The 26,508-nt window shown below is 47.7% G+C and overlaps 1 protein-coding gene across 6 annotated transcripts in view; it reads left to right on the top strand.

The window, feature by feature from the left end:
- LOC309687391 (beta-arrestin-1) overlaps positions 1 to 26,508 on the top strand; it is a 48,569-nt gene that overhangs the window by 16,757 nt on the left and 5,304 nt on the right. For 3 of the 6 annotated variants that reach the window (XM_082502340.1, XM_082502339.1, XM_082502341.1), the window contains 11 exons: positions 22,708 to 22,738; positions 22,839 to 22,899; positions 23,012 to 23,056; positions 23,308 to 23,504; positions 24,606 to 24,665; positions 24,819 to 24,886; positions 25,045 to 25,180; positions 25,574 to 25,658; positions 25,735 to 25,807; positions 25,931 to 26,068; positions 26,160 to 26,243. In XM_082502340.1, coding sequence (XP_082358466.1) covers positions 22,708 to 22,738; positions 22,839 to 22,899; positions 23,012 to 23,056; positions 23,308 to 23,504; positions 24,606 to 24,665; positions 24,819 to 24,886; positions 25,045 to 25,180; positions 25,574 to 25,658; positions 25,735 to 25,807; positions 25,931 to 26,068; positions 26,160 to 26,243 — 978 coding nt within the window. Of the gene's footprint in view, positions 1 to 1,748; positions 7,680 to 9,099; positions 10,682 to 22,707; positions 22,739 to 22,838; positions 22,900 to 23,011; positions 23,057 to 23,307; positions 23,505 to 24,605; positions 24,666 to 24,818; positions 24,887 to 25,044; positions 25,181 to 25,573; positions 25,659 to 25,734; positions 25,808 to 25,930; positions 26,069 to 26,159; positions 26,244 to 26,508 lie in introns of those variants that run through there. The other 3 variants (XM_082502344.1, XM_082502342.1, XM_082502343.1) reach the window with 3 other exon arrangements.

Raw genomic sequence — 26,508 nt, 5'->3', positions numbered from 1 at the left:
AACAGAGGGGCAGCTGCGCCACTGTCCCAGAAAGAGCTGAGGAGAGTCCCAGATGAGGGCTCACTCAGCAGCCGCGGAGCAGAAGCCAGGGGGGGTTGCAGTGACGCGCCCGTGAGCTCCGCCGGCAGCCAGCCGTGCCTGAGTGACCGAGCCCCAGGCCGAGAGGCCGGGGGCACCCCACCTCCGAAGTGGCCCGAGCGAGCCCCAGGCTCCAGGCCCCGATAAGCAGCCACCAAGGAGTGAGCCGGTGTGTACCTGGACACCCATCCCCGGACACAAAGAACCACCAACGCACCGACACCTGAGGGAGTCCGCCACTGGCAGGGGAAGTGGTGGTGGGTGGAGATAGGCCTCCAAACCTTGGAGGGCCTGAGATGTCCCCAGAGAGGTGGCGCCTGACACCCAACCTGACATATAGACACAGACATACAGGCACACACAGACACAAACATCCATTCCCACCCTCATGCTCTCATATGCACTCACTCCACACTCAACCAACGTGGAGACAGACATAAAGAGACGCTGTACACACGATCACACTCCCCAAGCGTACTCTAAGCCCCGGGTCTAGGTACCCTTGCCCCTGGAGGGGGAACTGCACCCAGACCCAGGTGGTGTTACCCTTTTCCCTGCGGTGGGGAGAGGCAGACCACCCCGACTCCGCAGCAGCAGGGAGGCCCCACACTCCAGACCGCAGTCGGACGGCCAATGGACCAATGATATATTTGCAATTTACCTGTGCTGCTCTGCCAAAACACTAGTTGGCGCTGGCGTCTCTCTGAACTCTCTTCCAGCTGTCCTCCAGTCTAAGAACCAGTTTACATATGGGAAAACTATTGTGTTGAACATTGGGTTGTTGCGAGCAGCATCAGTGCAGCATGTTGCATTTGTGGGGCACATCAGGTCACAGCGTAGGGTTCAGAGGGTTTGTGGTTGCAGCGTAATGGTGAGACAAGTGTAAATCCCTCTTCGATGTCCCAGCTGGGAGTTCTCGGCTCTGCAGATGTAGAGAATCGTGGAGCAAATTGCTCACAGCAGCAGGAAGTTTCACGTCAGAACAGCTGTTTCACCCAGATGTTCTCTCTCTTCAGTCCAGACTGCTGCTATTTGGCGGCCGGCTCTGCAGACGGCGCAGTTTACATCTGGAATGTCTCGACGGGCAAGTTGGAGACCCGGCTACCCGACAAACACAGGTAACACCGAAGACTTGAGTCAGCTGATCAGCACAGTCACTGCCAGTGCAGGGTCCTAAAGATCAGAGGCTCCAGCTCAGCTCCCTGTGGGACTCCAAATGCTGCTAGTTCAGCTTCACTCTTAGTGTTTGCCGTAATCCACAGACTACAGTGTTCCTGATGACAGGCTAGTGTGAGGCTGCAGGGCTACAGACTCCTCCAGAGTGACTTGTGTGTTGCTGTGTGTGTAAATCTCCATGAAGTTTAAGGGCCTGCGATGGCGCCTTGAGAGAGCCCGCGTGTGTTTAACCACAGAGAAAGTGTCCACTGTCCCTTTAACAGCCTGCTCTCTTTCAGCTCGTCCATCAGCGCCGTGTCCTGGTCTCTGTCCGGCGAATACTTCGTCAGCGTGGACAAGAGCAAGCGAGCCGTCCTCTGGAGTGACATGTGAGGCAAACCCGCGACCAGGTCACGTTGTCATGGAGACGCGTCACACATCCAGCTTTGATTGGACAGACGGCTGTTTGACAAAAGTCTTTAAGCTATTTGTTGGTTGGACCAAAGGGAAGTGACCTTACGTTGTTGTGATCTATGATAACCCTGAAGAATATTAACGAGGGAGGAGAACATGGACGTTCTACCAGCTTTAAGCTTTTCTGTGTAAAACCTGTGTGAACAAAGGGAAACGTTGAACCATTTTACAGCCGACACGCCAAAACGAAGCGAGGCCGAACAGCTCATCGGTCACGCGTGCACACGTCAGCCCGTGGCGTGCGCTGTGCTCACGGGCTGAAACCAAGCTAACTTCTTTTTACCTGGAACGAGTAGAACGGTTTTGTTTTTATCGTTGCGGACAGATTAATAACTCGCACGCTCCTAACACTCCTGTTTTAGATGTTAACGTTTTTCCCGCCCTGTCTCAGCTGCTTTTGGGTCCTGAGAAAGTCTTAAATTGACATTTGTTAATAAAAGATCTGAAACGGTTTTAAACTGATGTTTTCGGTCACCTCAGATTCATGTCCCCGCTTTTACATCCAGAGTGGGGCCGCAGCGCGACACTGAAGCCCCACCCACCTGCTGGCAACCAATCAGAAGAAAGTTGTCTCTAAAGGGGGAGGGGCCACCACCCTCAGACTGCCTTAACCTTTGAACCCCTGAGAAGAAGCTTTCGTTCAGGCCCGGGAACATTTGCTCCTGATCCTGAATTTAAACCAGCCGCTCTGGGATCGGTGGGCGTGTTTCCAGTCTCTTTGCTCTCAGCCGTGGATTTACATTTAAAGGCTGCTGCATGCAGTCACTGAGGGATTATTTTGAACTGTAAGTGATGCAAAGCTGCTGTGGAGGAAATGAGCAGAACGTGTCCACCTGTGTTGTCCTGCGTCTGTATCTGCAGCGAGAGGCTGCCGCTCAGGTAAATGCTCAGGTGTGTTTTTGTCTCAGATGTCGTCCTGTCAGTGTTTTTAATATTATTGTTTCTGCTCTCAGCTCTAATAAACGCTGATCTCTAACCGCCCGTCCTTCGTCCTGTCGTCTCCTCGCTCCTTTCTGCTTGAAGGCTTTGTTCGTTTTTTTTAATCGCAGTCTGAAGTCATGTCCCCGAGTTTAAAAAGACAAGAGGATGATGATGATGATGCTGATGAGGAGGTTCGGCGCTGCAGGCTGCTTCACGCTGAGGTCATTGATTAGGAAACAGAAAGCAGCTGCTGCCTCCAGACTGACCGAGCGCTGACCTACACGCCGCGTAAGTGTTAGAAAGCTTCTGTTGTCCTCCACTCCTCACAGAAGCCTCTCACTTTGACCAGGTGGATGGTTTCTGTCAGTCATGGCAACAACAGATGAGTCTGTTAGTCTGCTTCATGTTTCTTCTGCCGTTGTCTCACAGAGCGAATCAGGTGTTTTCAGCTCAAACTCCATCCATCACTCCTCTGTCCTCCACCCGTCTGTTGGACATGAAAAAGCTCATCTTTGAGGGATTGAGCAGGCATCCTGGTGGCTGAACCACCGCTTTGAGACTCTCCAACGACTGCGCTCCTCAGCTCTCTAAGCACAGACATCTTCAGATGATGCTCACTTGTACCCGTCTTCCTCCCCTCACAGCCAGCCGGTCACAGTAGATGAGCCTGGTGCTGCTGGAGGTTTCCTGTTAAAAAGGGTTTTTTCCTTCCCACTGTTACCGAGTGCTTGCTCTTAGTGGTCTGATTTTTTTAGGTTTTCTCTGTACTATTTTAGGGTCTTCACCTGAACAGAGTAAAATACAAGTAAGTAAATGTTTATTTATATAGCACCTTTCAAGATAAAATCACAGAAGCTAAAACATGAAGACAAAATCAACCAAAAGCAAGTCTAAAAAGATGAGTTTAAAGCTGTTTTTAAAAGAGACCACTGAGTCCACAGATCTCACAGTCTGGGGGCCACAGTTACCAAAGCTCGGCCTCCTTTTGTTTTCAGCCTCGTGTGCTGGACAACCGGCAAGCCCTGATCACATGACCTCAGGGACCTGCTGGGAATGTATGGATGTAAAAGATCTCTGATGTATGTCGGTGCTCATCCATGCAGATCCCTGAATGTCAGAGTCATAATGTTAAAGTGGATTCTGAATTTAATAGGGAGCCAGTGCAGCTGGATCACCAGGGGTGTGGCATGGGAGGTCTTGGTCAGAAGCTTTGCAGCAGCGCTCTGAACACCCTGCAGATGTTCCAAGGAGGATTTACATAAACAAGTGAACAAAGAATTACAATAGTCCAGACGAGATGATGCCCCTGGGCATGTCGTGCCAGTTCAGAGCACGACACAACGGGACTCAAGGCCGCAATGTTTCTCAAGTGATAAAAACAGGAGCTGACAAGCGATTTAACATGAGCGTCCAAAGTCAGAGCTGAGTCAAAAGTTACACCAAGGTTGATGGATGAAGCAAGAGGACCTAAATTTTCCAAAACCCTAGGCACAAACTTATCGGGAGCACAAACGAGGACTTCAGTTTTCTCCTCATAAAGTTGAAGAAAATTATCAGCCATCCAACCTCTGATGGAGTCTATGCACCTATGCAAAAACTGTAGCTTGGAAACATCTTGGGGCTTAAAGGAGATATATAACTGAATATCATCTGCATAGCAGAGATACGAAATGTCTTTAAAAGTGCTCAGTAAGTGCTCAAGAGGAAGTAAATACAACAAAAACAACAAGGGTCCCAACACAAAACCTTGTGGCACACCATAGGCAAGAGAAGTAGAAGAACTGTGGTTAGAGGCAGCCACAGAGAAGGATCGTTCATGCAAATAAGATTCGAACCAGTCCAAAGCAGCCCCTGATATTCCCACCCAGTGTCTCAGCCTATCTAACAAAATGTGATGGTCAACAGTATGAAAGGCAGAGGTCAGGTCCAACATCAGCAAGACATTCTCCTGCATCACATCTCATCAAGATGTCGCTGGAGGTTTTAAGAAGTGCAGTTTCAGGAGTGTGAACTCTGCGAAAACCAGAATGCTGTATTCATCCAGAGCAGCTTGGTCTATAATAAGCAGAGAAGCTTAGCAGTTTTGTTCTGTTTTGTTTTGTTTCGTACTCTGGCCCCAAGCCTGAAACAGCTGAGTGGCCCCGTCTCATTGTAGCGAGGCTACACTACTACACTGACTGTGTTAAAATCCTGTCGAGGGCAAGGGAGCTTCAGCGGATTAAGGTGAACAATATGACCATCTCCGTTTTCCCCGCCTGTACCGCCAAGACAGCCTGAGCTCGTGCGGCCTTCGCAGACCGTCGCCGTCAGCACATCACAGATGTTATTGAAGCAATGACAGGATTTACAGACTGAACACGATCTCCTCACAACAACTGACGCGGAACGTCTTTTGATTCGATCCCGTGCTACCTACTACGAGCATGGTGAAAAGCCAAGTAGACTTCTGGCACACCAACTGAAACGTAGAGCCAGCTCTCGCACAATTTCACAAGTTAAAGACCAGTCTGACATTAGGGCTGCCACGATTAGTCGACTAGTCACGATTACGTCGACCATCAAAATCGTCGACGACTGATTTAATAGTCGACGCGTCGTTTGAAGCTTTGTAAGATCACAAAAGACGCAGGAATAATAGCAGGATTTAAGAGTGTAATAACGGACTGAAACAGAAGATGGCAGCACAGCATGTACAAGGATGCCAGCTGCCGTTAAACCCCGAAGAAGAAGAAGCTCTGTCCCAGAATTCATAGCGCAGCTTCCAACAATGGCGGCAGCTAGTTAGTTTTAATATAACTCTTATTATTCTTTCTGGGTCACAAAATAAACGTTTAACATATTTTCAGGCGAGAATGTAGCTGTGTAAACCTCAAATATCTGCTCAGTTTATCAGGACACCGCATATTTTCAAAAGCGCTCTGACGTTTTCAGAGACGTCTGTTACCCACTAGCTCGATAGCTAGCAAAATTAATCGGTGACTAGTCGACTATCAAAATAATCGTTTGTGGCAGCCCTATCTGGCAATCTGATTTCTGACCCTGTCTCTGTCAGTGGGATTTTTAAGAGACTTTTAACGTGTAGTTATAAATTGTTAGATTATTGTGATATTGAAATATAAAAATACACTTTTATTTTCTATTATTTCTTCATCGCTCAAAATAAGCGTCACACTGGCGGAAGCCGGTGTGCCCGCTGAAACGCCTGCATTTACCGAGACTTTCAACCCCAGGTAGGCCAATTATGGCTCTTGGGATCCACATTATGTCAGCAGCTCCACCGCGAACTATGTTAAAAACAAACACGCTCACGCCTCACAGACGACAGCTTACAGTCCTGTAAAGATGAAGTGACTTCACTGTGCACAGAGGTTCAGGAGCAGAAGTCCCGTTGTAAACATGTCACGGCAGACCTGACGATGTTTGCATGAACACGCTTTGCAGCTTCTCTTTATTGACCACTTTCACACACGGCTGCTGTACGCACACAGCCGGCTGTAGCTTTGCAGCTCACAGCCCGACACACAACCGCAGAGAGAGCACAGACTTTAAGGTGGCGAGGCGTGATTGCTGGTGCCGCTCAGGTGCGTCCGCCTCCCCTGCAGCGGCGCTGCAGACCACGCCCCACCGCACACATTAACCAGGTAAAATACATATTTAGGCAGAATTTTGTAAATATCTATTTTTCATTTTTCAGCAGCATAGAGCTTTTTTTCCAGTTATTTTTAAAAGTCAGGTCAAGGCTCCAAAAGCCCAAAGGAGATATAAGGCTGGCGGCTCACAGCAGTTTTTGTTTGCTGGATCATTGTAGTTCAGCTTTCCTTTTGTTATATTTCTTTAAGAGATCGAAATGTGTTCATTACATAAATAAAATGTAGTTTTCTCTGTAGCACTTCATGGATTTCATAAGCAACACACTTTAGCTGTTCACACAAAGCATAAAGGTAAAAAAACAATATGTACAGTGTTATCTTCATTTTAGACGTCACAAAGTATTTGCGGCTCCCAGTGGGGTTTTTTGCGTGGAAACCGGCTCCAAGTGGCTCTTTGGGTCTTAAAGGTTGTGACCCCTGGCCTAGACTGAGGCTCTCTTTATTACAACAGTTTACCTCTAATGGGGGTCTTTCCCTACCAAATTTTTTAATGTACTACTGGTCTTCACATATTCATAAGCTGACCTACTGGCTAAATTCACCGAACCTGATTTGGTGTAAACTTGAAATTCAATCAGTTTCTCCATATTTTCCAGTCGCCTCTCTTATCTACTCATCACTGCCTGTTAAACATCGTCTGTTGCTTCAAATCCCGTAGTGCTCTCTACACGTAAGATGTGGTTTCAGTTCAGGTCGCATTTTAAATTCATTGCCCCCTCTACCAGATTACCATTGTTAAGGAATCATCCATTTTCCTGCCACTGCCGCCTGTCTGACGTGGCATGAAAGAGACATAAAATTTCTCTATTTGCAAATTAGACACTGTGTCTCATCACTGTTTCCAAACTTCTCCCTGCTGATGCTCCATGGGTTGACCTTCTGCTTGTGAGGCCTAATCAAAAATCACTTCTATCAAATATATATCGTATGCTTATGGCGACCCAAACTGATTCATCGGGTAAAATCAGAACCGCCTGTGAGCATGAATTAGGTGTTGAACTGTTTGAATCATGGTGGGACAAGGTGACTCTCATGCGTTCAAGTACACCATGTGCTACAGCTTGTACAGTTTAGTCCATTTCTCAAAATCCCGTTTATCTAAAATTTTCCTTCAATTATAGATCAATGTGACCTCCCCCTGCAATCCATATGTTTTCTTCTGTCCAAGTTCGAACACATTTTGGGTTTTCAGAGGTTTTTGGATCCGATCCGAGAAGACCCTCTGACTGCCATATTTGGAGTTCCAAAGACCCTCTTAATATAACTCCCCAGCAAACTGAGATCGTGGCTTTTTGTTCCCTTCTTGCTAGACGCTGTATTTTACGCCTCCATCTGCATTGCAATGGCTTAATACTGTCCGGACATTCTTGAGGGTGGAGACGATCTCACTCACAGTGAAAGGTAGTCCTGCTAAATTTATCCACAAGTGGACACTTTGTGGAATATCTCAGATCTTTTCCTTAGAACAATGTGATTTACCCACCTGCAATTTGAAATTTACTATTTTTAAGGTAGGCACAGGATTTAAGCCCCGCCCCCTCTATTCTTTTATTTGTATTTATATTTTATTAGTTTACTTTATTTTATTAAAAATTTTTCTAATTTAGATCATACAAACTTATTTCTAATATGCCATGGCCAAGACCAAAGAGCTTTCGAAGGACACCAGGAAAAGTATTGTAGACCTGCACCAGACTGGGAAGAGTGAATCTACAATAGGCAAGCAGCTTGGTGTGAAAAAATCAACTGTGGGAGCAATCATCAGAAAATGGAAGACATACAAGACCACTGATAATCTCCCTCGATCTGGGGCTCCACGCAAGATCTCATCCCGTGGGGTCAAAATGATCATGAGAACGGTGAGCAAAGATCCCAGAACCACACGGGGGGACCTGGTGAATGACCTGCAGAGAGCTGGGACCAAAGTAACAAAGGTCACCATCAGTAACACACTACAACGGCAGGGAATCAAATCCCGCAGTGCCAGACGTGTTCCGCTGCTGAAGCCAGTGCATGTCCAGGCCCGTCTGAAGTTTGCCAGAGAGCACATGGATGATACAGCAGAGGATTGGGAGAATGTCATGTGGTCAGATGAAACCAAAGTAGAACTTTTTGGTATAAACTCAACTCGTCGTGTTTGGAGGAAGAAGAATATTGAGTTGCATCCCAAGAACACCATACCTACTGTGAAGCATGGGGGTGGAAACATCATGCTATGGGGCTGTTTTTCTGCCAAGGGGACAGGACGACTGATCCGTGTTAAGGACAGAATGAATGGGGCCATGTATCGTGAGATTTTGAGCCAAAACCTCCTTCCATCAGTGAGAACTTTGAAGATGAAACGAGGCTGGGTCTTCCAACATGACAATGATCCAAAACACACCGCCCGGGCAACAAAGGAGTGGCTCCGTAAGAAGCATTTGAAAGTCCTGGAGTGGCCTAGCCAGTCTCCAGACCTCAACCCCATAGAAAATCTGTGGCGGGAGTTGAAAGTCCGTGTTGCTCGGCGACAGCCCCAAAACATCACTGCTCTCGAGAAGATCTGCATGGAGGAATGGGCCAAAATACCAGCTACTGTGTGTGCAAACCTGGTAAAGACCTATAGTAAACGTTTGACCTCTGTTATTGCCAACAAAGGTTATGTTACAAAGTATTGAGTTGTATTTCTGTTATTGACCAAATACTTATTTTCCACCCTAATTTACGAATAAATTCTTTACAAATCCTACCATGTGGATTCATGGATTTTTTTTTTCACATTCTGTCTCTCACAGTTGAAGTGTACCTCTGGTGCAAATTACTGACCTCTGTCATCATCTTAGGTGGGGGAACTTGCACAATCGGTGGCTGACTAAATACTTTTTTGCCCCACTGTATGATCTCTTGATAAACAAATAAAATAAAACCAGTGAGTGAATGACAGCATTCTTACAATAAACAGGGACCTGACCAGAAACCAATGAAGTATTGATAATTGTCAGCACACAGGGACCGATAGACTGAAAGACATTTGTAAACAAAGATCCAGGTAAAATATCAGGAGAGCAGGAGGACGCTTTTTAATCAAATTAACTAATTTGACCAGTTTAGGTAAGGACACAGGTTAAAAACCTTATAACAGGACTAGGTGGGGTTGGAGCAGACAAGAGACACAGAAGGAGATATATTGTTCCTAACAATGCTGACTTTTTCAACAAAGAAAGTTTTCACAATCTTCATTCAATGAAATTGGGACAGCAGGTGGAGCAGGAGCAACTATATCACTAACGGTGTCTAATACTACCTTGGGGTTACCTCTGCTCTTTGAAACTAGGTCTGAGTACCCATAGCTTCAGTCACAGGTGAGGCTAAGGATGTCAATCGATGGCTAATTCAACAGCTTTTCTTATGTGCTCAGTTGTGAACCACTCCAAGGAAAGCTGGACCCATGAAATCCTCAGACCAGATCCCGAGGCCCCTGAAACAGACGCCCTTCCCCTTCTGGACAAACTAAAAACTTCCATCACTCGCGATTTAAGAGCAGCAGGATGAGATGGGGAACTGCAGGACGCAAATATAAAGTGTCAGTGCTGTACGTAAAGATTAATGGCCACATTAATGTGAATAAATAAAAACAGTGGGCCTCACGCAGGGGCGTGTGGTGCGAGCCCATACATTTATAAAGCATGATGAGAGAGAAACCTGAACTGCTTCACACTGATGTGACTGAACCCGAGTACGACACTGCCTAAACTCCTGCACTAAATGTCCAGCAGGGGGCGACTGGTTGTAAGAAGTCACTAATGACGAGATGTAAACATGCTTAAAAGTCAGTACTGAGGGTTGGATTAAACGCAGAGATGCGCAGCTGGCAGTGAATGTTCATAGAAAGAACGACAGCGACTTTCTTCGTTTCCTTCCTCGGGCTGTAAACATTCAAGCCTGGAAAGTGTCCAAATTTAGAGGAAATAAATATTTATTTAATGAAGGACAGATGTAAGGAGGGTGGAGGTCAGAGTCCAGCTGTCAGTGTGATGCTCCTGTCAGACAGAAATATAATCTGTCCTCTGGGTGTCTCCTGTTTTAACATGTTTTACTGCTAATGAGTCTGACAGAAGAGAGAGGGGGAGAGCATGCCAGGCGCTGAGAGGAAGGAAGGAGGCGAGTTAAAGAGGAGGAGGGGCAGAGTGGTGGATTCAGTCAGTCCTTCGTTCAGTCGCAGCTCAGATGGAGGTTTTTCCTCCTGCTGAGGACACTCTGATGGCATGACAACGGCTTCCTGAGTGAGAAAGAGCGAGAGAGAAAGAGAGAGAGAGAGATATCCTGCCCTCAGTTTCCACGGTGACGGCATCCCTCCATCCTCCTCCATCATCTCTCCGCCCGGCTGCTGTCGACATCGTCGGGATGGGAGATAAAGGAACAAGGTAAGATTTAATGGGTGTGTGCAGTAATGCACCCTGATAAATGTGTGTGTGTGTCACACAGATCGATCCGTTAGGAGGTGTGTGTGTGTTGCTGTAACGTTACATAACGTTGTGTCCGAACCTCGAGGACTGTGACGTCTCGATGGCACTGACAGGTTTGCTGTGTTTGCCTGGGGCTTTTCTGTCTTTTATTTTGACAGTCAGACACACAGGAAACATGGGGGGAAACCCATCTTTGTGAAAGAAACAAGATTACCAGAGAAATATATCACTGCCAGTACTTGTAGTGATACTGTAGTAAAAGTATGTAAGCGTGTGTCACTCTGATTCATTCACGCGTCATCTGGAGGGTTTAAAGGCGAGCTCATGTTTTACAGCCGCTGTTACTCCGAGTGCACGACAGAGAAATGCAGTCACAGAGCTGCAAAACTAAAACAAAGAAAAGCCAGGAAAACATTTAACTATGTGTCAGGAGGCCAAATCAGAAGAGGCTGTTTTTAGTTTTTATTAGTTAAAATATTTGATCCCAGACTGTGGCGATAACAGGTACGCATCAGGGTGTGACCATGTTCAGACAGGCTGGCGCTCTCTGTGCATCTTTGTGACAGTCACAATGAAAATGACAAACTGCTCCTGAACTGGAAGAAACGGCCCAAACCCAAAGACTGAAATACAAAAGTCCAAACAGGACTTGAACAGCTCTCGCCTAAACCAGCACACCCACAGCCTCCTAACACACCTGTTATCACTCCAGTATCACCACAGAAAGCAGACGTCATGTTTCTGACAGGAGAGCGTGACTGATTTACTGGGACAAGTTCTGGACCTGTGCTAGGAGGTTACAGGGGTTCTGAGCCCATGTCTCACCTCTCCACCAGCTTTAATGAAACTCTTCACCTGCTGATCAGTAACATCCAATCAACATCCGCAGCCACGTTATTGGTCAGATAATGCCATTGAAAATGCTCCAAAAGGCTCCGACAGCAACAGTCCAGAGGTCCAGTGCAGGGACTCGAGTTAGCTTAGGTGAACTCTAGCAGCCAGCTAGCAGTTGCAGCCGCCTGTGTCCCCATCCACCTGTTGGTCAGAGAGGCCACGCCCCTAATAATGCAAACTTTAATCTAGGTGCGTTATTAAAAGTGTTATGAAGCAGAACAGCTTGTGTATCAGGCTGGAAACACGTTTTCTTTGCTGGATAGTCTGTGAGGTGGACTCACTGCTGTCTCTGCTGGACGTCAGAGGAACTACAGCTTTGGGTTCAAAATCCAGGGCTTTCTTAGTCCATTACAGTCAGTGTCAGCTGACTCGCTCTTTGACTCCTTGTACACCCACCAGAGGAACTTCACAATCTCAGGTTAGGCGAAGCTTTGAAAGAGCCTCCTAACAGGAAGCTGGATCAAAACATCAGCTTATTTGTTCCACAGCTGATATTTTTCAAGGAAGAATCACACATTTGCATTCCCAGTATCAGACTGAGAACTCAGGGATCCTCAGTGTCAGGACTTCGCTGGCACTTTGACCAAATTAAATATTTTGGAGCCTAGTGCAGCGGTCCCCAACCTTTTTTGCGCCACGGACTGGTTTGTGCCCGACAATACTTTCACGGACCGGCCTTTAAGGTGCCGCGGATAAATACAACAAAATAAAACTAGTACTGGTACCGAAAAAAAGAAGATTTATTCATAACACACATGAAAAGACCCAGGAAAACCGAGTTAACGAAAAAAACGATAACAAAATAACACTAAAAACCGCTAAAACCCCTGAAAACCAGACATTTCACACCCGAGTCTCAACTCTCACGGCCCGGTACCAAACGACTCACGGACCGGTACCGGTCCGAGGCCCGGGGGTTGGGGACCGCTGGCAATTTGACCAGCTGGTGGTCCAATCCATAATCCTCCACCTTCAACAGTGTGCTGAAAGCCTGTGGTGATGGAGGAATCACACGAGGGCAAAGGCTCAACAACTAGGCTCTCACTGATGAGCCCCTTTCCTAGATGGGGCAATGAGACTGGGTCCCACCAATGAGGCCGTAACACGGGGAAGGCGTCCCCAACAAGGCAGCTTATGCACACTAATGGTGTAGCTTCATGGAAGGACCACCATTTGGGCGTGTGCTTGTCAAGACTTTTTCCGTGTCTGCGAATCTGCTAGTGATGTAAATTTCTTCATGAGATGGTGAGCTGATGATTGGTGTGGACGTCTTCACGCCTGCCTGACCAATCTGCAGAGACCAACTATGCGTACGCCCCCGGCGATGCACTTCAGAGAACTACAACAGGACTACTGAGTCATCGTCTCTCCAATGCTTACAAGAGACAAACAATGACAAAGTGTGCAGCTTAAAGTATTTTAGGACATCCTTCAGGTGTGTGATCAGGTCGAGATGCAGCAATATTTGTGTCAGACCCAGAGACATCCAAGAAAAGGGCGGAAAAAACGACCCTGGAGTTTTCAGTTTGGCAATATTTTGATCAGTCGACTCAAACCTGTGATGAGTCCCACAGATATGAAGCCCAAACAACTAAATTAAAACTGACTTTTGTGGCACAACAACAGAAAGTTTACTCCAGCTTCCAGCTTTGCTGCTGTTGCCACTGCTGCTTGCTGTTTTGTGTGCAATGCATTCTGGGATACTTGGCTGTCCCAGATCAACACCCTTGATGCACTGAGGCTGTTTCATGAGTACGAGCACCAATGCAGGCGGTGACGTGTGTGAAGGCTCCTGGTGGCGGTGAGGTCAGGAGCTTTAGTGTTGCACTCAGGACACGTGTTTGTTATTTTGTTCCGTGTAGGTTTTATACAGTCTAGCTTCTCCAAACATAGCTGATGAAGGAGCACTTTGATCAGCGAGCGAGGCCTGTTCCCTCTTTAAGCAGGTTAAGTGTTGAACTTGTTTGCGTTTAAATACTAAAACTGAAGGCAGAGACCCACAAACAGGAAGCAGCTGAACGAGTGCGGCATGTGGCGGCGTCCTGCTGTTGACTGCTAAACACTTTCACCCAATAAAAGTATCATAAAAGTTAGAAATGTTGTTAGTCTGTGCGCCTGAAATGGGGCTGTGTTTAAAATCCACTGTGGTGCACAGACTGGCTCCTGTACCCGTTTGGACTGAATGTAAATGTGAAGAACTTCACGCTTGCAGGAACCAACAGAACCTCCCTGAGTTTCCACGGACCGGTGCAAACATTCAGCGGCTTTAGTTCTTGTTGCAGAAAGCAGATGAGTCTTTGTGGTTAAATAGTGAAAAAAGGACCTCATGCGTCTTCTCAAAATACATTTCCTTGACCTCAGTGGAAGGGAAGTAAAGATGTAAAGGATTGTTTACAAGGACTTGAAGAGCAGGACTGCGGCACTCGGAGAATCAGCTGTCCTTAAACAGACTGTTAATAATAATAATGAGGCTCTGCTGCGGTGAAACTACAAAGTCCTGCGGGTGGACTACAAAAAGCTCCTCTCAGATACCTGCTGTGCTCTCATTGGTTGCTGTGTGCAGACGGTGCGCACATGCACACAGTAACACGGTGAGAGCTCACCTGTGGTCGATCAAAGATGGCCGTCATTTGGTGGGTAACTCAGCAGTAAGTCACATGATGACCTGTTTGTTTACTGTAAGGTCTGATGGGTCGTTGCTGTGAATTGTGGGACGGCATCATCTCCTTTCGTTTCATAAAGGAAGCTCTGATGCATCCTTTACTAAAGGAGGTAATAAAGGAAGCTTCAGCTGCTTCCAAACTGCTCAGAGTCTGAGGTTAAAGCTGTGGCGACCCTCGTAGCATCGACAGCAGTGTTATCATCTCACCAACGTTTTGTTATTTGGAGGATCCGCCGACTCCTATCATGGCCGCCACACACACCTCCGGGTCAGAAGGAAAAAGGTCCACTGAGAACTGGAATCAGAAAGTCGGCCCAAAGCCTCCGTTTCCTTTGTTTTTAGGTGAGCAGCAGGAAGAAAGCTTCCAGCTGAGTGCGCTCCACCCCTCAGACCTCAGCAGTGTCGCAGAAACACTTCAGATGAAACAGACGAACCGAGCACGCTGCAGGTGCAGTGATTTCCCCACTGCCCCACACTGCTTCTGCAAAACTGGTGCTAATGTAGCACAGACTGCCCCCTACTGGCAGGTGAATCAAACACTTATACACAAGCACAGCGCTGGGAAAACACCCTGCAGCGCGCCACATTCCTCCCAGCAAAGCTGTCAAGTTAAAGTTGAGTGCTGGCTATAAAACCCCGCAGGATGAAATATAACAGCGTTTGATGAAAACGTCACTCGTTTAATGGCAATGACGAGCAGATGCACCTGAAAGCGCTGTGCAGGTTAATCTCTGCCGCACGTCACCATCACGGTGTGACATAACCACAGTGTAGCTTTCACACAGGCTTTCATAACAGACTGAAAACAACCTGTTGCCCCATCCACTCTAAAACATTAGCTCATAGCCAAAATGTCTTCAGAACTTCAAACCAGGTGAGTAGCACCGTAATACACCTGAGCCTGTTAGCAACCGTGATGCTGTTGAAACCAGGCAAGTACCAACAGCAGGTTTCTCCTCAGCCCGAGGGTGGAGGTGGGGAGTCCTGGATGAGGTTCTGTAGCTCATCTTACAGCTGGTGGGGTATGACATTATCATTCAGGTTCTGATTTTGGTTCTGGGACTTTTTGCCCCCTCATGATCGAGGCCAGCGTCCCACAGGGAGTCCTGGTCTTTTATCCATCAGCTGTGTAAGGCATGACTGCCTCAGGTCTCCTTGTGGACTTACCGGCTAAGCTTAGCTTTGGGGTCTTGTTGGAACTGTTAGGGTCTTGTGACGTGATGACACATTTCTTTAGGTGGTCTGAGACGGCAGCACTCTTTCGTTTTAGTTAAATATGTCTTATTTGTAGTTTTTCGTGGATGTGGACAGCGTGCATCCTGTAACTCATCAGTGCTGCTCACCCTGCAGGTGTGTCCTCAGTGACAGAGCTGCAAAACAAAAGTTTTAATCATTTATTCTCATCCATTAACAAAATGCGGTGAATGAACAAAAGAGAAATCAGGATTTGGTGTGAGCACACGGCTGGTAGGTTGTTCCAAACGTCTCGGAGAACTAAGCACAGATCTTCTCTTAATCTGCATCCTTCTGTCTCTTCATGTAACCAGGCACACGCGATGATGTTGATGTCAGGGCTCTGTGGGAGCCGCACCATCACTTCCAGTACTTACACTGGAGATAGTTCTTCATGACTTTGGCGGTGTGTTTGGGCTCGTTGTCCTGCTACAGAATACATTTAGGGACAATAAACAATCATTTATATTTTTGAAAGCGTTCTTTGTTTACAGCAGTTTTTCACACCTGCCTAAAACTTTTGCACTGTACTGTATTTCAGGCCAACTGGGCATGCTCAGATGCAACCGGGACTTTCTGGCTTATTGATGAGGAACTCGAGCAGTTTTGGTTCCTGCACATCTTTAGTCAGTTGATGGTGTTTTTCTGCATATCGGGCTCTTAATATTTGTCTGAGAGAGTCTGGGCTGAGATCAGGTGTCTGCAAACAGCTGCTTGTGTATCTCTGCCTGCACTTGAGAGCAGTCCTCCTGTAAACCACTTTAAAGGTCTGCTTAGACTGCTGCACCCGCCATCAGAGCCCGGATTGGCTGAGACATGAAGTCTTTTCTGAGTACGGCGGACGTAGTGACACTGATGATGGACGCTTGGCCTCTGCCTCTCTGACTGCTGGTCATCTGACACACGCATGCACGCACCTACCTACACACACACACACACACACACACACACACACACACACACACACACACACACACACACACACACACACACACACACACACACACACATCCTTTTCTTTCAGTTTGTGACTCGCACTAAAATGAAGCTCTAATAAAGGAGACGTGCAGAAACATGTTTCAGCTCATTCTGATGGTGAATGTGGCAGCGGAGCGTTTCTGCGCTGCCGTCGTCTGAGTGTGTTTCTGTGTTTTCGGGCTCAATGATCTGAACGAGTCGTGTCGGGAGAATATTAACGAGCTCCGCTGATCAGTCAGACATACAGAGCAGCTCGGGAGACTCTCTGAGGAGGTTTTCACGGGAAGCAGCGTCAGCCCCAGAATCTGTTCGAGTGCTTGTGTGGAGGGTAAGTGGACAGAGCTGAGCCACGTCACGCTCTCAGGTTTCTTTGTGACTCGTTTAACATTCACATACGACCGCTGTGAACATCAGGAGGGAGGGAATGAAAAGGTGCTGCTCCACACAGAGCTCTGCTGTACCCGTTCTGTTCGGGGATTTTGGTCCACGTCGTTATGACATCATTGTGACATCAGCACACAGCTGCTGCAGATTTGATGAGAATCTCCCGTCGCTGCTCTGAGTGCAGCGAACGGTTCATGAAGCTGGTGTGAGGAGATCTGAGCGCTGAGACGATCACACCTGCAGCAGCTGAACGCAGACGCAAATCGGCGCTCATCAGACCAGGACGCGTTTTTCCACCTTTGGGAGTTTGTGTGAACTTTAACCTCAGTTTCCTTTGCTGACCTGAGCAGCAGCGGTGTGGTCTCCTGCTGCTGCTTTGGCCTCAGAGATGCTCTTCTGCATGCTGTGGTTGTTTGAGTTACCGCTGCGTTCCTTGAGCTTGACTCTTACCGGATATTTCCTCTTCTACTTTTGGTTGGTGTTAGTACTTTTACTGCAGTGAGGACCGGCCACACCAGTTTACATACTGGGCAAACAGGTCGACAGAGGACGCCATAATAACAGCTCTTCACACAGCCCTCACCTGGACAGTAGCAACACCTGTGTGAGAATGCTGTTTGTGGACCAGCTCTGCCTTCAACACAGTCCAACCCCACAAACTGGTTAATAAGCAACTCATGACTCAGCAGCTCACTGTGCAGCTGGATACTGGACTTCCTGCGTGACCCCAGAACATCAGGATGGGAGCGCACACCTCCTCCACCCTCATCCTGAATGTAGGTGTCCCACAGGGGTGTGTCCTCAGTCCCCTCTTATACTCACTTTTCTCCCATAACTGTTCACCAATCCACACCAGTAACACCATTATAAAATTTGCTGACACCACCATCATAGGACTGATCGACAACAGCGATGATTCAGCTACAGAGAGGAGGTTCAGCATCTGAAGCGATGACGACAACAACCTGCATCTGAACACAGCCGAGACCAAGGAGATGGTAATCGACTGAGCACTCCACCCTCTACATTGATGGAGGAGGTAGAAAGGGTGGAGAGCTTTAAGTTCCTCGGAGCCCACATCTCGGCCGGCCTCACCTGGTCCACAAACATCTCCCACCAGGTAGGGAAAGCACAACAATGGCTGTACTTCCTCAGGAAACTACGTCAGGCCCAGTTACCCCAGAGACTGCTAATTAACCACAACCGCTCCACCATCGAGAGATTTCTGACCTCCTGCTGCACACTCTGGTTCAACTGCTGCACCATGGAGGGCAAGAGGAAACTGCAGCGGGTGGTGAGGGCAGCAGAGCGGGCAATCGGCACCTCACTGACCCCCTCAGAGACATTTATACGTCTACGCATGGGACAGTGTGAAACGTAATTTCAATTCCTTTGTATGGCAAGTACATTTGAAGAAATTGACAAATAAAAAGTATTCTATTCTATTCTATTCTATTATACTGGCAGACTTCAGCAGAAAGCCAGCATCATCATCAAGGACCCCTCACACCCTGGACACGCCCCCCGTGCATGTTTGTATGGGTGTATCTGTATGTGTGCAGGTGTATGTGTAACTTGTACATATCTTTCCTGTGTAAAGATATTCTATTCTTTAAAAAACAAACAACGGGCTGGTTTCAGTTCTCGTGGCCTCGTCTTTATTTTATATCTGCTCATTTTGTTTCATATAAAGATTTAGATTTTGCTCACTGTTAAAAGGTGCTGTACCAATAAAGCTGTCAGCGGTAAGTGTGATCAGCAGCTCATTGATTAATGCTGCATCAGGCTGTGCCAGGCCCTAAAAGTAATTACAGGGATTTTAAAGTGAAAGCTAAAGTTGGCCGGAGGACCCGAGGAGTCAGCGGATTCACGGAGCCTCCAGGAGCTTTTCCCAGTTTTAACACACAGAACGAAGAATAAATCACCCGAGACAGTAACTGTGAGAGCTGCAGGTTCCAGCCTGCTTTTCACAGAGTTTCATGTTTAATAGAAAATGGAATAAAGGTTTGTGTTTGAACTGGCTGCTCGTGTAAACCTGCTCCTCCGTGGGAAAGCTCCCGACGGTCTGGGTTGATTTTGACTAAATGAGACCAAAGCAGCTGCTGCTGGTTCCCCTTCGGTTCTTGGTGAAACATCTTCAGTGACTGATTTCCACAGTCGTTCAGGTGTGTGAGTCAGGACACTGAAAATGTCTCTTTATTTCCCCACAGTGGGTTTTATTTTCACACTGTGCTCACACCTGTTTGAAGCACAGATGTTTTTAATGGCTGCCAGATGTTTCTGTTGGATTCCCGTGTTTCCGGTGTCATGAAGTAAGCGCTGATAAGCGTCCCTCCCTCTGCAGCCCAGAGACCAGAGCATCTGTGATCTCTGGATATAATCTGAAACCAGCTGCCTGTTCTCTGCGTGGCTGAGGCCGAGCCTCATGCGTTCGTGCTGGTGGTTTTCAGTCGTGTTCCTGAGCCCGGCAGAACCAGGTCCAGCTTTAATGCTGAGCCGGCCGAGGGCTAGAACGGAGAAGCAGCTCTGTGGGAAAGCGGACACAGTCCAGTCACACCTGACGGTCGTAGATCTGAGGAGGCGAAAAAAGCCGGTTTGAGTCTCTGCTGCAGTTTGGGTATCGAGGGAGTCTTCAATCATCGGCCGTCTGCTGCTGCAGAGCTGACACAACAATCAGGCATCGATCGGGCAGTTAGCGTTCCCCCTGTGTCAGAGCGGCCGATCGATCAGCGGCGCGGCCGCTTCACCTGCACCAACCACGAGCGAACCACGACGCGTGAGAAAATCTCAAAGGCACCAAACTTATTCCTGACACAGAAAGAGAGCAAATGAATCAGTGAAAGTCCTTCCAACAGACGGTTGCGTAGAAGAATCCACGTTTTTTTATTGTGACAGAAATGTCTCCATACGCGTCAATATTCATCGATATTCAGGATTAAACATCAGTTTAACCCTCTCAGGCTCAAATTACGTTTTTGTTGCTAATGCACAAACGAATACCTGCAGTGGTACTTCTGAGTAAAAACAATATGTCTGTGGGGTGATCAGGTTGTTAGTTTGTAACTGTTGCAAATCTGCAACGCCTGCCTCGAGAGGGTTAAGTGATAACAACAATAATCCCAACAATAAGGAGCAATGATGATGCATCAGAGTGTTTGGGGTGACGCACATCACTCTCTTACACAGGAAGTGTGTTTATTCACGTGTGAACGAGCCTCAGAGGGACCGGGCTCAGTTTGGATGAACCTGAGCACTGACGTGAAAACAGGAAAGAGCAGGAGGACGTCAGAACCCACATCAGGTGCTTCTCCACACGTCTTTGATTTCAGCTTGTTGTTTGGTTCAGTGGTGGTTCTAAACAGGTGTACCTGTCCAGGTGCTTCACCTCTGCCTGTGTGGCAGCAGCTTTGGACCCAGAAAGGGAAAAGTGGACAAATGTAATTAAAAGGAGCTCTGCCTTCTTGCTGGTCTTTGAGCTGTCTTGGCGTCTTTGATGTGATAAAGTCGTTACTCGCGCTCAGATGAAATGTGAGCCCCTCTCGTGCTGTAACCCTGCACTGATTCACGTCTGTGCGATGAAGCTCTAACCGCATCCTCGGCTCTGAAGATTCAGCTCTGCTCTCTTTCAATGAATCTTTAATCGTGTTTACACTCTCTCAGATGCTCGCTTCCTGTTACCGAAGCTTTCAGCATCTTTTCTCTCATTTCACACAAACACCAGCATTTATATGTCCAGTGTTTAGCACAGCGGTTTGTGAGGACGCCGTGTTTTGTCCCGGCCTTGTCTGAAACCGACACGTTCACTCAGCTGTGATTAAAAATCAAGAAGTGACCACTGAGGTCGATAAACGTCTGCTGTCGCCGTCACAGAGCTGGTGCTCTACCTCCAGCCGCTCAGCCTGATTCGTGATTTCAGATGGCAGAGCTGCTCCGTGTTAAGGTTTAATTGGACTAATTGCAGAGAGTGTGGTGAGCAGGTGATCGTGCAGTGGGCAGCTCCCAGGAGTCCCTCCGGTTTCCGGCTAAAAACGGCGTCCCGATGCTGGTGATTGATGAAGAGCCACTCAGGAGGAAGCTGAAAGCTAATGGAGCCATCAGCTAATTTATGACAACATTAACGCGGGGTGAGGAGAGGGGCGTCACGCTGTCGGGCAGCATTAGACAGAAATGCAGAGAGGAAGCTGCTGACGGCACACCCTCTGTAATATGTGACTGTGCAGGGTCCCAGCAAACACCAGACGTCATCCAGCCACTGCTCCGACACTCACAGCCCGTCTGAAGCCAGACTTACTCGTTTTCTTCTTGCATCACTCTCAGCTCAGAAATCTGCACAGCTGTGGACACGAGAGCTCTGCTGGTCACAGCCTGGCGCTCATCATCGCTCTGCTCTGACACGATACACAAAACAGGCACAAAGTAGCTTCTGATAATGAAAGTGATAATGCATGCTCAGTAATCCAGGTAAGGAAATCCCAAAAGGTTGATTCTGTTCATCTGGATGTTTTCAGGTTTACAACCTTACAAACAGCACATTTGCTGTTCATTCAGTGGGCTAGTTTCACTGTGACTGAGGTTTGAGTCTCTGCTGAAAATGCTACGTCCACATGAGCAGAATCAACCTTTTGAGGTTCTCATAGTGAAGATGATGTTTGTGATGTTTGGGCCCTGTGTGGAGAGCAGGGCCTCCCCGAGGCTCTGCCGGCTGCAGGCTGGACGCCTCCTGCCACCTTCAGTTTCACTCGGTCAGAAGAAAAGAGACGGAGACAAAGCTTCAGACCGAATGAGGTCAGCAACGTGTCAGACAGAGCTGGGAAGGTTACTTTAGAATGTATTCCACTACAGGTAACAGAATACATGCCCCAAAATGTATTCTGTAACGTATTCCGTTACGTTACTCAATGAGAGTAACTATTCTGAATACTTTGGATTACTTAATATATTATCATGCTTTTTACAACAACATGAATGTGATTTATTACTATTACTGAAGCTCCGAACTGCAGTAAAGGGACCTCTGACTAATACGGCGGGTTCGTGTCGGCTCGTAGCTGAAAACTAGCTTTGCTTTGTTGTGTGGGTCGACTTTGCTAGAGACAGAGAGGCGTTGAAAGGCTCCAACGGGACTTATTGTTTCAGAGGAAAACAGGAACACAGCGTACAGTCGAGTCTTAACAGCTCACTCACAGCTGGGCTACACTCTTTAGGCCGATGTCTGCTTATTGCTTTCGTATCAAATCATTTTTTGAATAATAATTTTTTTAAAAACTTCTTCACGTCGTTATGCGGCCGCAAGTAGAATGACCAAAAACAGCGAGGGGACAGCCGAACATATGAAACAGGAAAGTACCGCTGTGTAATCCATTTATTTCAACAAAGTAACTGTATTCTGAATACCACCTTTTTAAGTGGTAACTGTAATGGAATACAGTTACTCATATTTTGCATTTAACATGTAATGCCAGTACATGTATTCCATTACTCCCCAACAGTGGCCTTCAGAGGAGTGAACGCAGCTCAGGGCTGGAGCACATCTGCAGGGTTAGGAGCAACACGAGCTTCATGAAACCCAAAATACATCAGCACCAACATCTGGCAGCACACCTGGACTCACTCAGCTTGGGTAGTCTGAGTTCTCTGGGTGTTTTACAGGCAGGGGTCATGTGAGAAACCACTTCTGCTGCTAAAACAGAAGAAACTCCGACAATTTAAAATTTATTCCTGAAGTGTGGCGCGCTCTGACTGTTTCACTGTTTCCAGACTTTTCTTGGACAGTTTTATTTAAAAGTATGAGATACTCAAACAGTGTGACCTGTGCTCTTCTCTCTGTCTGCAGAGTGTTTAAGAAAGCCAGCCCCAATGGAAAGGTGAGTCCTCCTTTAGCACAGTGCAGGTGTGACAGTTTGCTGATGCCCGAAACAGCAGCGACAGTTTCAGGCTGACTAACAGCAGCTCTTCCTCCCTCAGCTCACCGTCTACCTGGGGAAGAGAGACTTCGTGGACCACGTGGATCGGGTGGAGCCTGTCGGTGAGATCTTGTTCAGTCTGTGGCTCCATCCTGGAGCTTCACTCACATTTAAATTTAAGTTGACTTTTGAAGCAAAAGCGACTTTGCTGAAGATCTTGTTTTCTCCTCGCAGACGGCGTCGTTCTGATCGACCCGGAGTACCTGAAGGAGAGGAAAGGTGAGAAGCCCGAGTGCGGGAAAGCTGAAAGCTGAGCTGCTGCTCAGAGAAATCGCTGCAGCTGTGGATGTGAGCGATTACCCAGAAACCTCACTGGCTGGTGTTATCAGAGCACGCTGCTTCACTTTGGGCTCACGTCCTGCTGTAAAAACCACGAGCAGGAAGATGGCGTCTCACATTAATGTGCAACATGTTTCGGTTTTCTGTTAATCAGCTTCCATCACTGATTGTCTTTGTTCTCGCCCCATCAGTGTTTGTGACTCTGACGTGTGCGTTCCGTTATGGTCGCGAGGATTTGGACGTCCTCGGATTGACGTTCCGGAAGGACCTGTTTGTGGCGAACATCCAGGCGTTTCCTCCGGTCACCGAAGAGAAGAAGACTCTGACTCGTCTTCAGGAACGTCTGATTAAAAAACTGGGAGAACACGCCTACCCGTTCACCTTCGAGGTACGGAGGCCGCCGGGCCACCTGAATATTTGTCCGCTGATCTGTGACAGAGTGCTTTTAGCTTTTATTCTCCCACAGAGGTGCTGGATCCAGGCAGACCAGCTTCCTGGCAGCCTCCGGTTGCAAGGGGAGACGATTATTCCCCGACCGGTTGGTGCTGAGGTTGCTGGCTGTCGCTGGGTGTTTTCCATCACAAGGATGATGCTGGTTGCCATGGTTTCTGCAGTTTGCAAACACCCCATTTACTCCCCGAGCCGTGGTGAAACTTCCCACTGCAGCCAACACATTTCAAAAGGCTTTTATTTTGAAGGCAAATTTGCTACAGCTCGGAGAGTGTTTGCAGACAAGTTGGCGTCTTCCACACAAACCACAGGCGATCACGACACCCTGCCATCAGCCACAGCCATCACTGTTGGACCAGTTTGATACTGATTTCATGTAACTGACAGTAAAAACACGCGTGAACAGACACGTGCCGTCACACGTTTCACTAGCAGGCAGTGGTTATCAGGCCGTCAAAGACCTCCTCGTTAATATTAAGACTTTTCTAATTAGTTTTTTTCTCGGCGTGCTGCACCAACTCCGGTGTTATTGGTGCCGAGCTGCCAGGCTCCATGTTTGAAGTCTTGGATATCAAATGTCTTCATTTCATCTTTGCATCATTCTGAACAATTTGTGAGAAATTACATGGAAAGTTGACAAAGATCCATGTAAACAGGATCCCGGACTTAATGGAAATGTATCCATTAGTAGAAAATAATGACAGATGAAGCTGTTCGTTGAGATATGAATGAATAAATGATTCAATTAGTTTGGAAAACAACAGCTAAAACGCTGCCTCGTGCATGATGCTTCATCACGTAACATCATCCATCAAGCCTCAGTGACTCATGTGTCCAGCGTCTTCTCTGGGAGCTTCCCGTCCTCACAGATGTTCTCGTCTCACAAACCCAGAGGAGGAACTTTTTGTTCTTGGAGTTCAAAAACAGAAAATGCAGAAAAACAAAGAGAAGCGACGGCGGAGCAGGAACCCGCAGCATCCTCACTCTCTGCCCTGCCCATAAATGTTTCAGATGTTTTGAATATTTCATATCTTTTCAGATTCCTCTGAACCTGCCGTGTTCGGTCACCCTGCAGCCGGGACCGGAGGACACCGGAAAGGTAAAGCCACGACGTCCGCTGTCATTTTCTTTTGCTTTGTGCTCGATTCGTGCCGCCGTGCAGACCCTCTGGGTTTGAAGCTCCTTTCAAAGGTGGAAACGTGTCTGGATTTAAATGAATCTGAAGACACGTCTCGCTGTGGTGTGTCCTCAGGCCTGCGGAGTCGACTTTGAGGTGAAAGCTTTCTGTGCCGAAAATGTTGAAGAAAAGATCCACAAAAGGTAAACGTGAGTCAGCCGCAGTCCGGCCGAGCGGCACAACAAAGACGTGAATTATGAATGAAACTGAGAGCGCTCGTGCCCGCACACACACGTGAACAGAATAATCTGGGACACATCCACTCTGAAATAAATGTCTGAGCTATGTTGTGTTGCTGCAGGAACTCTGTGCGTCTGGTGATCAGGAAGGTGCAGTACGCTCCAGAGAAACCTGGCCCTCAGCCGACGGCAGAAACCACCAGACAGTTCCTGATGTCGGACAAACCGCTGCACCTGGAGGCCTCGCTGGACAAGGAGGTAACTCCTGAGGGACAGATTCACTCAGTTCACCCACCAGCAGCCAGCAGAGCTCATCTATGGAGCACAAACGGAAGTGTTTGCCTGCTCATCAGAGTAACAGCCAATCAAATCTTTGAATTTCACTTAAACTGGAGCTCAGACTCCGGGACGCTCTGTTAGTGCAGCGACCTCCCAGCACACATGTTATTGGTCACGTGATGTCATTAGAAATGCTCCAATAGGCTCCAACAGCACAAACAAGGTGCAGAGGTCTAGGTGTCACCATCCACCTGCCAGTCAGGGAGGCCACGCCCCTAATAACACAAACTTTTAGCCTGTACGCCGATTTAACCAGGTGAATGTCATAAAGGTTGTTGTGAGCCGTGAGGTCATCTGTCTGTTGTGTCTCAGATCTATTACCACGGTGAGCCAATCAGCGTCAACGTTCACGTCACCAACAACACCAACAAGACCGTGAAGAAGATGAAGATCTCAGGCAAGTCAGGGCGCTGCTTCCTGTGTGTATCTCCACGTCTCCACGTCCTCCTAAATGCTGATATTTGTGTCCACAGTGCGACAGTACGCCGACATCTGCCTGTTCAACACGGCTCAGTACAAATGTCCCGTGGCCACCGAGGAGTCAGAGTGAGTTTCATCCATAAAGTTTGACACTAAGGAATCAAAAGTTGGAGTAAGCGAAAAACTGACGCTGCTGACGAGCTTTCTAATGTGAAATCAGCTGAAGCTTCTCTATTTCCCTCTCCTCAGTGACGTTGTGGCTCCCAGTTCGACTTTCTGCAAAGTTTTCACCCTCACTCCGTTTCTGGCCAACAATCGCGAGAAACGAGGTCTCGCTCTGGACGGAAAACTGAAGCACGAGGACACCAACCTGGCGTCCAGCACGCTGTGAGTCCAGCCGCCTTCACGCCGCCTTCGCTGCCAGCGGGGCCGAGACAGCCAAGCAGAGTGACGTGTGAATATTTTGTCTGCTGTGCAGGTTGAGAGATGGAGCCAATAAGGAGATTCTCGGCATCATCGTGTCCTACAAAGTCAAAGTGAAGCTGGTTGTGTCTCGTGGCGGGTCAGTATCGTGCGAGAGGAGCTTTAAATGTTAAATGGTCGCCTGCTGACCCTGAGCTCAGATGTTAATCCTTGTTCGTCACGCCGTCGTGTGACGCTCTGCTCTCTGTGCAGACTGTGGCGTTTTAGCTTCAGGTTATATCGTCCACAAATCAGACCCCTCAGCTGGTGACAAACAGAAATGTTATTTATGGCCTTTTCAGCTTTATTTGATAGACTAGGACAGGAAAGAGGGGGCAGACATGTGGCAAAGCCCGGGGTTCGGA

Source organism: Aulonocara stuartgranti (genome assembly GCF_965226115.1).
Source record: "Aulonocara stuartgranti genome assembly, chromosome: 14".
NCBI classification, from domain to species: Eukaryota; Metazoa; Chordata; class Actinopteri; order Cichliformes; family Cichlidae; genus Aulonocara; species Aulonocara stuartgranti.
Note: the sequence above shows the minus strand (reverse complement) of the source record. Positions and strands in the feature narration are given on the sequence as shown.